The sequence below is a fragment of the Rutidosis leptorrhynchoides genome, chromosome 4 (assembly GCF_046630445.1).
Source record: "Rutidosis leptorrhynchoides isolate AG116_Rl617_1_P2 chromosome 4, CSIRO_AGI_Rlap_v1, whole genome shotgun sequence".
NCBI classification, from domain to species: Eukaryota; Viridiplantae; Streptophyta; class Magnoliopsida; order Asterales; family Asteraceae; genus Rutidosis; species Rutidosis leptorrhynchoides.
In genome coordinates, this window is record NC_092336.1 from 129,711,712 (window position 1) to 129,727,073 (window position 15,362).

Here is a 15,362-nt window from a genome sequence, read left to right on the forward strand (position 1 = left end):
AAAGAAAGTTTGTCTTTTAAAAAACGAATGCAATGCTTGTAAAATGTATCATATAGAGTTCAAATACCTCGCGATGTAACCAAATGTAATGTATTCGTCCAGATGGATTAGGACGGGTCCTTTCAGTATTCATCTGGATCCAATGAGGAAGGAGGAAATACTCGTGAAATGGAAATGAGCAAGTATAAAAGAGACGGCCCGAGTTATAGTGAAGGATTTTGATTATTAAGATAGATAGATGTTGTAAAAATATTCTTGCTAATTGTTGATGATATTATTATATTTTGTATATTATAGCAAAGTTTTGTGACATGGGCCATGTTTTGCTTGACCATCTTTTAATTATTTGATTTGTTGTGAGTTTAATTGTATCTAATCATACTACTATATGTACATCGAAGACTAGCTATTATGATTCTTTTAAATTATAATCATTATATAAAACCCGCGAAATTGCGAGTCTTTAACTAGTTTCAAATTAAATATAAGTATTTGTCTTTAAGTTTACATATTTATGTTTGAAATGTTTGAAATATATATAAAAAGTCATTGATCGATATTGATTGACATCTATCTCTATTCCGTTTTAACCGTTACGACGCTCTAAATAATATAACTGTCTCAACTTCGTCTCGCGTCTTTTACTTCAAATTATTCGTCTCGCGTCTTTTACTTCAAATTATGGTCATATTGGGTCAACAAGTTAAAATAGCGATCTTCAAAACAAACAGGGTTTAGAGGCAAATACGGAGTAATAAAATTCAAAACAAAAGGTAGGGTTTATACATTTTTATACACCCAAAATAACACACTAATTTCCCACAACATCGTTATCTTCTTCTTCTTCTTCTTCTTCTTCTTCAATCAACCCAAAAGACCCAAAAGACCTCCACAATTTAATTTGGCAAATGAATTGAATCGAATGGCTCTTCTTAAACCCCATCATTCCTCCTTATACTATCGTTTAATCATGTCTTCAAGATTCTTTATTCCCACTAGTGCCCTTTTTGCTTCCTCTTCACCACCTTCAACATTTATAAAACCCAGGTATAAATTCACTTTCTTTTTTTAAATAGTTAAAATCTTGTTTGGTTTTATATAATTCTTGAATTTTTACATTTTTAGGGCAAATCTGGGTGTGAGGGGTATATCTACAAACAGGGTTTTGGTTCCAAGTGTTTTAGTACCACCAAGGGCATTTATGTCAACTTCTGCATCAAGTCCTGTTACTGATGTTCCTAAAGTGAAAGATGGTTATGGGTCTGAAAATATTCAGGTTAGTAAGATATAATGAACATTAGCTTTGGGTTATTTGTATAACTTTTGTTGATATTATTGATGTTCTGTTAACAAGTCTAGAGCTGAAATTGGTTTTTTATTTGTTGCTTTATCTTGCTGTATATGTTAGGAAAATAATTGGAAAATATTACCTGAGCTCATGTTAGAAAAAATAGCATTTTTTATTTAATTATTTTGCTAACATGATGATTGAAATTCTGTTAATAAGTTTAGAGCTGATATTTGTTTTCTGTATGCTGCTGTATATGTTTAGCTGATACGATAATATGTGGTGTTGTAAATAAAATTGAATATGAGTGTGTGTTATTAACGCTAGCATTTTTTTCATTTGTAGAGTTTTTGTTGGTATAATGATGTTTTGGTAGCAAACTTAGAGCTGAAAATTAATTTTTTATATGCAGTTTGATTGATATGTTTAGCAGGATAAGGTGGATGTGTGTTTTAATGTGACTAGGATAGATCGTAGATATAGATTATCGCAATTTGCAGACTGAAGAATGGCTATATGTTGCTCTTATCGTAAGTTTGGATTAAGTTAACCCGAAATAAGCAGAATTACCTTGTCCTCACATTTAGGAACTACCTATTGCTATTTCAAATGGTGATTGTAAGTTTAATCTCACATACAAACACCCCTAAAGCATACAAAGTTAACAGTGTTGTGAATCTTTCATATTGTTTAGAGTTATGTATGTATATACATATATGCTTCTTTTTTTTATATAGAGTTTTATATTTTTGATTCAGATATTAGAAGGTTTGGATGCTGTGAGGAAAAGACCTGGAATGTACATCGGGAGTACTGGCTTTCGCGGTCTGCATCATTTGGTAACTTTTTTTTTTTTTTACTTGTTTCAATTGCATTAAATTTCTTCGTTTTAGGGACTTCAAATGTGGATTGTTAATTTTATATATTTTCCATCAAGGTTTATGAAATACTGGATAATGCTGTTGATGAAGCTCAAGCGGGATTTGCTTCAAAGGTTGAGATTGTGTTGCTTGCAGACGGTTCAGTTTGCATCACAGATAACGGACGTGGGGTATGCACTTCTATATTTCTTATATAGTTTTTTCTTATGTTGATTTTAAATTTTTGAATGATTATTAAAGAACTATTATTGAAATCGTTGGTATGAATTGTTCACTTTCATACTGCAGATCCCAATCGACTTGCATCCAGGCTCGAAAAAGTCAGGAGTGGAGACCGTGTTAACCGTATGTAGCTACATTCATTTTTCACATTAAATTTTAAATGCATACTTATCTTGTAACACTCAAAGTATATCCTTTTTTAACCAAATTTAATAATAAGTAGGTGTTGTCGTTATTCGTTAATTGATATATGTAACAAGAAACGACATCCGCTAGTATAATGTATCTTGACTGCTATAGTCGTTTGTATGTTTGTTTTCGTTTTTTTTTTTTTTTTGTTATTAATAGGCTTACTTGCTAATATAACATCCAACATTGTAGGTTTTACATGCTGGTGGCAAATTTGGTGGAGCCAGTAGTGGTTATAAAGTATCAGGCGGACTACATGGTGTTGGTTTGTCTGTTGTTAACGCATTATCCGAGGTATCTATCTATAGTTTTAGATCCTTTTGCTGAAATGTTATGATGGTTGATTTCAATAAATACTTTGTTCGTTATAATACAGGCATTAGAAGTTACTGTTTGGAGAGATAACAAAGAATGTCATCAAAGCTATACTCGTGGAAAACCTCATAAACCGTTAGAGTGTATCGATCTTCCTTCTAACTCAGGGAATCGTACAGGGACACGCGTAAAGTTTTGGCCGGATGCTCAAAGTACCTTTTTTATTTAATAAATCTTTTGATTTTTCAGTTTAAATGGTTTAGCTTCCAGAAAGCATCTTATAATGAATATTATACTTATTAATTAATGCAGTATTTACATCTGGAATGGAGTTTGATTACGATACTATTGCTGCACGAGTTAGGGAACGAGCTTTTTTAGTCCCTGGGGTATAGTCATTACTCATTAGCATCCCTCTAATTATGTTAAATTCTTATTGATTTCTGCAGAGGTGGCAAATTTAAGCTATTTATTTAAAAAATGGGTTGATGTGGGTTAGATACTACCTATATAATGTCAAAAGGATCAAATTGAGAAGCCAATACAAAATGAAACTGGTTGAGTGGTTTGAAAGTAATCTAAGGTTGTATTTATATGAATATACGCAACGACATAATAATTATCATAAAATACTTGATGTAATCATCTTTAGTTTATCAAATTTAACTCGTTAGAAACTTTTATAGAAAATGTTAAAGGGAAATCCCAACTCGGTCCATACTTTGATAATCTTGAATCTGGCGCTGTTTCCAGTGGAATTTAATCTAGTTAAAAGGGGGTTCTTTACTATTCGAGTTGTACTGTGGGCTTTTTTGCTATTCTCTAATTTTACATTTATCGTGAAGGATGCCTTTTGTTTATAATTAAAGTTTATATAATGATTTAGTCATATTTGTGTTAAGAATTGATTGTTTAATTTTTCAAATATTGACAGCTAACTATTACTCTCAAGAAGGAGGATATGGATCCTGAGAAGAGCCGATTTGATGAATATTGCTTTGCTGGTGGGCTGGTCGAGTATGTGAAGTGGTTAAATGCTGATAAGGTGTTCATATTAAATATAAATATTAAATAATATAGTAACATTAAGCTTTCAAAAGTTCTGCTACATTCTAAAAAGGCACAAAAGAAATGCTAAGTTAACAGACTTATAAACAGTATGAATTGTGGTACACAGAGAAATTTTTTACTTGGTGAATATACTGGTTCAAATTGGCGGCAAATTGGGTCGGACGTGGCCATTTGGGTTATCAAATTAGGATTTTCTAATATGAGTCAAAGCAAGTTAGGTTGGGTTGATCCGCCAACACTTTATCTTCCGTTCTTTGATCTTCAAAAGATATGATGTCTTAAACACTGTCATCGTTATGCTACTAAAAGTAGTACCTTTTGTTCTAATAAATTGATTCAGCGGATGGTAATCAGTTAAATATACTCTCGACCCATATCATTTTAGGCCCAACTGTAGGATAGTATTTATGTTATTTTGTATTTGTGTATTGTACGATTATACTTTTAGTGTGACAGTCTGTTTTCTGATTTAGCAACCAATTCATGACGTCTTGAGCTTTAGAAAAGAAGCAGATGGGACCACTATTGACGTAGCTTTCCAATGGTAAATCATTGTTTTTTTTATTGTCGTTAACAACGTTCTATACGAATGCTTGGCATAACTGTATGTTTGGGATTTTAGGTGTTCAGATGCATATTCAGATACTATGCTAGGATATGCTAACAGCATACGTACAGTTGATGGCGGGACCCACATAGATGGCATTAAAGCTTCACTTACACGAACCCTCAATAATCTTGGAAAGAAGTCGAAGCTTATCAAGGTATTTTCGTCGCTATTTAGTTATTGATATTCAGTATCAGTTAATCGAGAACCAAAAGTTGTTGCTGTTTATCTATATTAATGACTATGACTTCAGGAAAAGGATATCAGTTTAAGCGGCGAGCATGTGAGAGAGGGGTTGACTTGTGTAATATCGGTCAAACTTTCAAATCCTGAGTTTGAAGGGCAAACAAAGGTATACCTTAACCTCACCAGGGTCTTAATTATTTTTCCTTGACTGAAATCTAATTACTATTACGTCACATTTGCTTGAAAGACGAGGTTGGGAAATCCCGAGGTGCGGAAAATGGTTGACCAGTCAATGCAAGAATATCTTACTGAATACTTGGAACTAAATCCGGATGTGCTCGACTTAATTCTCTCCAAGTCACTTAACGCCTTGAAGGTATTATTACAATAAATGATCGATTCATAATATGTAAATATAGTTGGATTATTTATTCATTGCTTCAAAAGTAATTTTCATATTAGTTTTGAAACGCTAATGTACGGAATAAGCTAGTAACCGAAGTTCATTAATATGTTGCGTGAATAGGCAGCTCTAGCAGCAAAACGGGCACGTGATTTGGAGAGACAAAAGAGTGTTTTGAAAGTGTCATCTCTTCCAGGAAAGCTTGCTGATTGTTCAGCCACTGATCCTGAAATTGCCGGTACTTTTTATACTTTTAACGTTGACCAACTCTGACCTGACTTTTTAGCGTTGACCCGCTTTTACTGGACTTTTTAGTGTTGACCGACTAATTAGATGTTTTTGGGCGAAACGGTCAGGCTAGTCACCAAACTGCTTCAACCGCCGTTTGCAATCATACTACCAACTTGTTGTAGCAAATCTAAAAGGAATAGTATTGTGACAATTCATTACATTGCTTTGTGAACTTGTTGGTTGTAAATATATATTTACTTGGGTATAAAGATCTATAATCTTTATCACATATTGCAGAGATATTTATAGTTGAAGGAGATTCAGCCGGTGGAAGTGCTAAACAAGGTCGTGATAAGAACTTTCAGGCTATTCTTCCTTTAAAAGGTAAAATATTGAATGTTGAAAGAAAGGATGAAGCAGCAATGTACAAGAACGAAGAGATTCAAACTTTAATTCGTGCTCTTGGCCTTGGAGTAAAGGTAAATTCTTTATTAACATTTTGTGTCATTAGGGACTGCAAATGTAAATTACATTTGCACATCTATGTTTGGTTCGATATGGTTTGTGTAATTGTGTTGTATCTCAAATGGGTCAACGAAGAATTTAGATTTCCGAGGAACGAAATGAAAGCACTGCAATTTCAATTCTTTAGATAATTATTGTAGTAGTATTATTATTTCTGTTATCACAGTTAACGTTTTAATGTTTTTAAAGGAAATACTTTATTATTTGGACACAAAGGTGCCTGTGCACTGTGGCTCAACTCAACCTGTCTAGGGCTGTATTTTGCTTCAGCCTGTGTTCGTTGTGAACTTTTGACCCGTTACCCAACCCCATATAACCACCTCTAATTTTTACTCTTTTTTATAGCTCGTGATCTTTTCTCTTGATGTTTACTAGTACGATGTGTTTCAGGGAGAGGATTTCAAGAAAGATGGTTTACGATACCATAAAATTATAATCTTAACTGATGCTGATGTTGACGGTGCTCATATTCGTACGTTGTTATTAACATTCTTCTATAGATATCAGGTATATTGATGTCTTCATTCCCATTTGGCCTTTTTATTCGATATCTAATAAACCCTTTAAAAAGGACATAATAATAGTCCAGACCCATATTACTCTATCGTTGAACTAAAGACAAACAGAAAATAGTTTTCATCTCACACAGGGATTTTAAAAGGGCCGTTGAATAATATGTTTATGCTTCATGCATTTGCAGAGAGCTTTATTTGATGAAGGCTGCATATATGTTGGCGTTCCACCCCTGTACAAGGTTCACATTTCTCTTTTAATGACGAAATCCCGTTTGCTTAGTTTAGCGAAGTTTGTTATAAAGTGTCATTTTGGGTAATTATGCAGGTAGAAAGGGGGAAGCAGGTGCGTTACTGTTACGACGAGTCGGAACTAAAACAGCTTCAGAGTACCTTCCCTTCTAATGCATCATATACTATTCAGAGATTTAAAGGTAAGCAATTAATTCTCGTCTTTTCTTCAATAAGATCTTTAACTTTAATTATATAATATAATTATAATATAATTCTATAATAAATGATAAATGTTTGCTGTTATGTTTAATTTTTAGGGTTGGGAGAAATGATGCCCTTACAATTATGGGAAACTACTTTGGATCCCAAAACTAGGCTGTTGAAGAAACTGGTAGTGGAGGATGCAGCTGAAGCAAATGTTACATTTTCGTCACTTATGGGTGCAAGGGTAAGTTCCATATTTCAATTATTATGTTGTCATAAGTTTTATTTCCTTTCGCAAACGCAGAGGAAAAGTTTCATACAAATCACCGAAGAGATAGTTAGTGTTACATTTCTGAGTTTGGATCTATATCCATATCTATATAAAATATATTTGATCTGGTTAAAGGTTGTTTAGCACTTAAGAAGAATTCGACTTGTTCTGTAATTATTTAGGTGGACGTGCGCAAGGAGATGATAACAAACACAGCAAGAAAGATGGATTTGAAGAATCTTGATATATGAAGTAATCGTATTGTGATATGAAGTTAATGAACTAAATTCTTGTGGTTAGATTGTACAGTAAAAAGGCGATTAAACGAAAGAGGTTACTGAGAGGTGACTACAGTTCATTTTTCAGACCTATGATTTTGTATGTTTTAACATGCTTACCTTATTGTCTTATTATGCCCAATGAACTGAATTATGTGCTTTTGATCTCTACAATTTTGCAACCTCTTTGTATTACAGTTTCATACGTTCTTAATCTTTGTGTCAAGTGTTATCTAGACTTTTCTATAAACAAATTATACGAATCTAATCGATTAAGAAGAGGTGCAAGCATCGCCTCTCGATTCAATCCGTTCATTTGAAAATCATTACAATGTCTTCATATAGTGTCATCAAACATCGTAAAAGTACTTGTTGAATATGAGGTTTGATTACTCGCTTTCAAGGTAACTCGAATAGAGAAAATCTTAAGAGTTTTTTTAACTATCACAAGATAGCCCAATGATTGGGACCCTAAATTTTTTGGAAGAGGTCTCAAGTTCAATTGAAAACAACTCGGTTTAATCCTGCTGGGTCGCATACACTAGAGTATGAAGTTGAATTACTCAACCTCTTGGTAATTCGGACGGAGAAAATCTTACAACTTTAGTCTCTGTGGTGTTAAGTTAATTTCAAAAGCTTTTCCAAATAATTTCGTTTTTTAATTGAATTATAGCAACTTATCTCGACTAGGATAGTTTTTGTTTCGGTGATTATATTAATTTAAACAAGTTAAATATTGGGTTGGCCGCACGTTGCGATATCGCCTTTTTAAATTAGAAAAATAACAAAAAAAAAAAAAATTAAAATTTAAAAAATCCACTACTAGGACTGGAACCCAAGACCATCAGGTAGCAATAGAAGGCGCCAAACCATCCAGCCACTAAAACACGTTAGTCATATGGTTAGAACTTAGAATTGATGGTATTTATCTAGTTAAAAAACAGTCTTGCATTAAATGAAAAAAGAAAAAAGTGGCTGGGTGTGATGACCCGAAAAATTTCGACTTATTTAAACCAATTCTCTATATGATTTAATATTTTCGACATGATAAGCAATGAATTTTGACAAGTTTTAAAACTTTTGAAAATGATTTTTTTATATAACGGTTGACCACCCTGTTTGTCCAACGATTCACGAACGTCATAACATGTATTATATACATATTTTAATAAATATAAGAGTTTTCGATATATACGGAATCATGCGAATAATATTTATATACGAAATGATTAAAAATTTACTATTAAACGATGCTATTTCAAATTAAAAATTTTACGTAGTAAGTCATTTTATTTTTATGATATAATTTTTGTATTTTTTTAAGAAACGAAGTTAAATTAATAATGTACAATTTGTAAAGCACAACGTACAACGTGTAGCTTAAATAGTTGAATTTAAATTAATTCATTTACTATTCACATGAAAACGACATGATAGAAATTATTAATTATAAGTTACATAGAATACCCCTGAAGTATTTAATAAATATGACTTTTTAAAATTTTAAATTCGTACGTATTATATTATTATGTCGACAAGGACAAAAAATGATGTGAGCTGTAAAATGAAGCCATTGATCGCAATTGCCTACACATTAAAACCCCATGCGATCGCATGGGGACTGATTCCACAAAACATCTATAAAGTCGATCAGTTTTGGCGTCGAGACACATACACAAATACATCTATCTCTCTCTGTAAACATATATATATATATATATATATATATATATATATATATATATATATATATATATATATATATATATATATTATTTATATTATTATTAAGATTATCATTATTAGTAGTATTAGTATTATTATTATTTATACATAAAATACTACGACGAGGTCATGAGCGTGTCACTTTCAAAATGGGTTTTCAAACGGGATAGAGCTAAGGAAATTATGGGTTATAACTATGGAAGTTATGGGTAATATTCATGGGTATTGTTTGCAAATCAAACCTAGTGTTTATCATCTCTATTGCGTCTACGTACTTTCCTGCAATATTGAATCACAATATTGATACGTAAGCACTCATATTTTATCTTTTATATATTAATTGTGTATCCATGTCTAGTGCTCGAGTATATATATTTATGCATGCTAGTATGCTAAATTTCGTCGTTAAACAGTTTATGATGAATCACGAATTAAATACATATATTACTGATAAAAGGTATATGAGATGCATGTTTTTGGAAAGCTGGTGAAAAATCATTAACTTTTCATTTAGAAATCGCATAATTTCGATGAACGAATCAAAAGATATGGTCAACTGAATTATGATTGACGTTAATCGGAATTGCTTTTGAATCTGCAATTAATATTTAAACAACTTGTTTGTAAGATTGATAAATTGGATTTTTGAATATTACCAACCGAGTAAATGAATCCTTATATAAGGTACGTCTCGTTTTGTTGAACTATTGTCAAAATTGACTTTTTGAAATGACTTTGGATAACTTTTGTATGTCGATCTCGAGCATTAGGATTGTGATACACTATGACCAGACCTAGCTTGATAGACATTTATTGACCAACATATGTTCTCTAGGTTGAGATCTACGGTTAATTTTGCATTCCGAGTTTCAGTCACATTTTGGTGAACGACTTTATATGCTACTAATGTGAGTTTCATTTGCTTCATTTTTAATTGCTTTTGCAATCTATATTTTTGGGTTGAGAATACATGCACTTTATTTTAAACACAGTAGTCACAAGTACATACTAAATTCTACACTGAGTTTGAACCGAAAATCCCTTAGCTTTGGTAACTAGTAGCTGCCAGTACATAGGATATGGACTGGTGGGCACGAATAACATTATATGGATCCATAGGGCTTGACATCCCCATCTGTTTCAGGTATATAAACCCTAGCCTGAACTATAAAACAGACGTATGCTATTTGAGTTTAGTACACGTTGGTTTGCGTGTATTGTACATGTTGGTTGCATGTATGTTAAAACAGAGGTACTTATTATATATACATTAAAGTTTAGTTACGAGGGTGCTCAATCTTGTAGAATATTTTGATAAACGTTTCTGGATGAAACAACTGAAATCTTGTGATCCGCCTTTATATACAGATTATAAGAAACAATAAAACTATGAACTCACCAACCTCTGTGTTGACACTTGTTAGCATGTTTATTCTCAGGTTTCCTAAAAGTCTTCCGCTGTTTGCTTATGTGTTAGACAAGCTATGTGCATGGAGTCTTACATGACATATTTTTCAAGGAAATGTTGCATTCACCAAATCATCACCATGTATCTTATTTTGACTACATTGTCAACGGAAGTATTATTGTAAACTATTATTTACAGCGATTGACTATATGTAGAAATCATCATATGTCGAAAACCTTTCATTTAAATATTCATTTATGGTGTGCCTTTTTAAAAGAATGCAATATTTACAAAACGTATCATATAAAGGTCAAATACCTCGCAATGAAATCGATGAATGACGTGTTCGTCCATATGGATTTGGAGCGATCGTCACACTGGGTATCGAACCCCCAATTACCCATCTAACAGACATACGGTTAACCACCCCTCCAATAGTGCTTTTACGTTATAATTAGCGCATATATTATTTATTATGTAAAAAATTCGAGTATCAAAGAATATAAGTCAAAGACAATTATATACCGATTACCATTGTTGTAAAAACCCGATTCCTAACCGATTACTCATTTTTAAGGACAATCTGTTCCGATTTTTCAAAATTCGTTTAATTAATCGGCCAACGTCGATTGATGGTCAAAATCAAATTTGGTAATCAAAGTTGATCAAATTCAAAATTGGTCAACATTTGAACATGAATTTAAACTAGAACTTTTGAGTTTTTGAACAAAATGAACAATTTTAGACAATTATGTTAAAGTTTATGTTTAGTTTTTTTTTCTATATTTACAAAGTAATTTTTGAAATTTAATATTTAAATATATAAAGTAAAATCCGAATAATCTCTGAATTGCCGATTATTCATTCCAAATCTCGGACCAATTGATCCCCGAATATTGAATTTTACAACTTTTGGTGATTACTATTATTTATTGTATACTCCATTATTCATTATTTATTAAGAATAATTTAGATATAGCGCCAAAAATTCATTCATATTTACATTCATATTTTTATTTTTTAATATTGAAAACCAAATTTTTTAAATTAGGAATTAACATAAGTAAAAGTATAAGTAACTGAAGCTACCCGTGAAAACCTATAATATGTACAAGTCACTGATGCGTGAAATAACGTCAGTTCCACGTCGGAGTTGGAGCCGTACATCGGCGAAGAGAGAATGCAGTGATGGGTAAACGGTACCGACACCGACGCATAACCGACTTGTACTTTCTCTCTCTATCTCTATATCTATCTATTTACCTCTATTAACCCATTTTTATTAACAAACCCTAGAATATGGCCGAAGACCTAGTTTTAACCAATTATCAATCTCCGGCCACCGCTGCCGGAGCCACACAACCTCCGTCATCTCGCCCGATTCATTTCCGTGATGATTGTTGGAGCGAAGATGCCACGTCGACTCTCGTCGACGCTTGGGGCCGGCGGTACCTTGAACTCAACCGCGGTAATCTCCGGCAGAAGGATTGGCAGGAAGTCGCCGACGCCGTTAACGCTCGACACGGCCATTCAAAGAAAACTCGCCGGACCGATGTTCAGTGTAAGAATCGGATTGATACTTTGAAGAAAAAATATAAGGTTGAGAAAGCTAGGGTTTCGGAATCTAACGGACAGATTACTAGCACCTGGCCGTTTTATTCTCGTTTAGATCCGTTGATCGGATCCTTCGCTACGGCGAAGAAGTCGTCGTCATCGACACCGCCGCCGCCTACCGGCGTTCCGTTACCGTACCGGAAATCACCGTCGACGATGCTATCACCTCAATTTCTGACACCTGTTGCTCTTGTCCCTCAGAAACGACCTTCACCCGTTACGGCCGCCGTAGACGAATCGTATTTCCGTAGGAATTACTCGGCGGTTGCGGCTGCCGCAGCGGCGGCAGAAGAAGAAGGTTCTGAGGATGATGAGTCGTTGGGGAGCAGCGACGATGAAGGTGCGGCGGGCACAGGGGAAGGAGAGAGGAAGGAAAGTGGAGGCGAAACGGATTCGATGAAACGGTTGGCTAGGGCTATTGAAAGGTTCGGTGAGATTTACGAGCGAGTTGAAGGTGAGAAACAGAAACAGATGATTGAATTGGAGAAACAAAGGATGCAATTTACTAAAGATTTGGAAGTGCAAAGGATGCAGTTGTTTATGGATACACAGGTTCAGTTGGAGAAGATTAAGCAAGCTAGGAGGAATGTTTCTGATGATGATGTTTACAGTTGATCTTTATAATTTGATGCTAATGATGATGATTGTTGAGTCATATTGTGACATTCGGTGATAATTGCTTATTTGCATTATGGTATTTATCCATATTCTGGAAAAAAGAAAGTATATATAATATCTCTGGATAATTTTCAAGTGTGAGGATGATTTTCTAACTGTAAGAGTAATTATTGTTGCAGAATTAAGAATTAATCTTTAATCTTTAATTGAGATTAAGAATTAAGATAAGATTGTTAATGTTGTTGTTACTTCTATTCAGACATAGTTAATCTTTCTTGCAGAGTCTCTAATATTTTGTTTTTGGTTCAAATTGCATAATTTGATTGCTGTAATTGATATATGACTTGTTCTGCAATAACCAATTTGGTCTATTGCGTTAAAGGTTGGATCTGGATTTTTGCCCATAGTCTTCCTGTAACTGGTTCCTGCACTTTTGACCTTAGTTTTAGTGCTGGTAAAGTGTCAACTAGAACCGCTTTGTCTTGACATAATTTGAAAATTTAGGATCATATATGTGAACGTTGTCGAGTATGTTACAAGTTAGGATCATATATGTTAACGCTGTACTAGCATGTTATTACAAGCTTGATGCAGCTTGCATAAGGATTAGTCAAGGATGGAAATTGGAATGTTTCTTGTAGGATCCTGCTTCGTATCAACCTGCATGCAGTGAACTGTTGGATTAGGATTTTGGGCGAGTCGTGTAGCTCAAAAATCGTGTACGTCACGTTTTAGGGTCAATTGGGATCAATTGCCATGTATATCAGATGTGTCTGACCGTGTTGCCTTTTGAGCCCAGGATTCGTTTTAACCCAACTATTTGTCCTGAATAATCTGATTCTTATTGTTATTTGGTACAGGTGTATAGTGTCCTGAAAACTGTACTTCGAAACTGAACTCTTCGTGAAAAAACAGTTTTGGGAATGATTTCATTTTTTGTGACTGGATTGAAAGATAGCAGCCCTATATGAAGGCTGAAAATTTTCCGAATCAGATCGACACATTTGAGGGAGGTCAACATTTGGTTATCGTAATACTAAGACCGGTTGTAACGGCAAGGGTGGCACGCCGTGGCTGCATAGGTGGCAACCGGCCACGCCCTTGCCGGTGGTGTATCGGCGCGTGGAGAGGGGCGGGGGAGAGTGGCGTGGGATGGCGACGGAAGAGGTAACGCGAATGGGTGGTGGTGTTTGGTCCACGTGGCGGGGGTTTGACCCAAAAATTGAATGGAATGGGTGGGTGAATATATCCGTTGAAAATTAAATAATAATAATAATAATAATAATAATAATAATAATAATAATAATAATAATATTTATATATATATATATTGGTAGGATCAAGAGGGAAGTAACCAATCGGGGGAAGCAAAAACTTTTTTTTTTCTTTCGTTTTTTGAAAAAACTTTGTTCACGAACATTATAGATGGGATGAAAATATGAACATTTAGTAGAGACACTTTGTGATAAATGTTTTTATTTTGGCGGAAAAACGCTCGAAGTAATATATAACAATTATCGTGTTTTTCAAACGTATGTTGAGGTTTTAGCTATCGGGGTTTAGATATTAGGGTTTAGATATTAGGGTTTATAGGGTTTAGATATTAGGGATTAGAAATTTAGGGTTTAGGGTTTAGATTTTGAATTTAGATTAAGTTTTTAACACGAACGGTTTAGAGTTTAGGGTTTAGGGTTTGGTGTTTTGGGTTTATGGAATAAACTCAAAACACCAAACCCTAAACCCTAAACTCTAAATCGGGCTAAATTTTACTTCACAAAACATGGAAAAAAAACGTTCATATTCTTCACGAACAATATTATCTTGAATGTTATTTTTGTCGATCGTTTTCTCGCCTAAATAATAACATTCATCACGAAGTGTCTATTCTAAATGTTCATATTTTCGTGTGATCTTGATGTCGGAAAAAAAAATTTCAAAAAAACGAAAAAAAAAATTTGCTATTTAAATGTTGTGAGAACACTTCTGGTTTACATGTTTAATTTAATTAATTAAATATTAAATAAATTAATATTTAATTGGAAAAGAAACAAGAGGGGTGTAATGGTAATTAGTGATGCACACTTGCAGTTACGAGTATTGTACATTTTTTTAATCATGCACATGAACTGTTTTTTTTGAAGTACTTATTTAAATATTCTTTCACGATAATTTGCATTCAAACTCGCAACGGTTTCTCTTGTTAACTGGCATTAAAATTGTCTGCAATATCTGGGAATGAATAAAGAAGGCGATAGCATCCAATCATAGTTGTTGCAGTATACTCAATAAAATATATTTTTTATAAAACACGGAGTATATAATGTATGCTAATAATATCTTATGAGATCCCAAATTTATTAATATTTAATATGAGTGTGTTTGGACGAAAGTAGCTGGAGCTTATAGCTGGAGTTGGAACTTATGAGCAGGAGCTGGAGCTAGAGCTTATTTTTGAAGCTGTTAGCTGGAGCTTATTATTTTTTACAAATGTTTGGTAAACTAGCTGGAGCTTATTTTTCAGTTCATAAGCTTTATTTTTTTTCATAAGCTACTACAAGTAGCTTATTTTTTCAGAGTTTA

The 15,362-nt window shown here is 33.6% G+C and overlaps 2 protein-coding genes across 2 annotated transcripts; both read left to right on the forward strand.

The window, feature by feature from the left end:
• Window positions 1–854: 854 nt before the first annotated feature.
• LOC139840149 (DNA gyrase subunit B, chloroplastic/mitochondrial-like) lies at window positions 855–7,547 on the forward strand. Its single transcript, XM_071830371.1, has 20 exons — window positions 855–1,047; window positions 1,126–1,276; window positions 2,047–2,127; window positions 2,226–2,339; window positions 2,458–2,514; window positions 2,773–2,874; window positions 2,957–3,107; window positions 3,208–3,284; window positions 3,830–3,940; window positions 4,440–4,510; window positions 4,589–4,730; window positions 4,827–4,925; window positions 5,007–5,135; window positions 5,286–5,400; window positions 5,691–5,872; window positions 6,309–6,425; window positions 6,619–6,672; window positions 6,759–6,864; window positions 6,982–7,112; window positions 7,322–7,547. Exons 1-20 carry the CDS (start codon window positions 923–925, stop codon window positions 7,388–7,390), a joined length of 2,184 nt encoding a protein of 727 aa, XP_071686472.1. The 5' UTR covers window positions 855–922; the 3' UTR covers window positions 7,391–7,547.
• A 4,284-nt stretch (window positions 7,548–11,831) lies between these two features.
• On the forward strand, window positions 11,832–12,784 carry LOC139840150 (trihelix transcription factor ENAP1-like). The gene has a single exon (XM_071830373.1). It carries the CDS (start codon window positions 11,850–11,852, stop codon window positions 12,777–12,779), a length of 930 nt encoding a protein of 309 aa, XP_071686474.1. The 5' UTR covers window positions 11,832–11,849; the 3' UTR covers window positions 12,780–12,784.
• The last annotated feature ends 2,578 nt before the right edge of the window (window positions 12,785–15,362 follow it).

Bases quoted from the DNA above. Each gene is read 5' to 3' on its own strand.
- LOC139840149 (XM_071830371.1), top strand. From the start codon at position 923: ATGGCTCTTCTTAAACCCCATCATTCCTCCTTATACTATCGTTTAATC. The intron at 1,048-1,125 runs GTATAAATTCAC...TTACATTTTTAG, and splicing joins TCAACATTTATAAAACCCAG to GGCAAATCTGGGTGTGAGGG. The intron at 2,340-2,457 runs GTATGCACTTCT...TTCATACTGCAG, and splicing joins TCACAGATAACGGACGTGGG to ATCCCAATCGACTTGCATCC.
- LOC139840150 (XM_071830373.1), top strand. From the start codon at position 11,850: ATGGCCGAAGACCTAGTTTTAACCAATTATCAATCTCCGGCCACCGCT.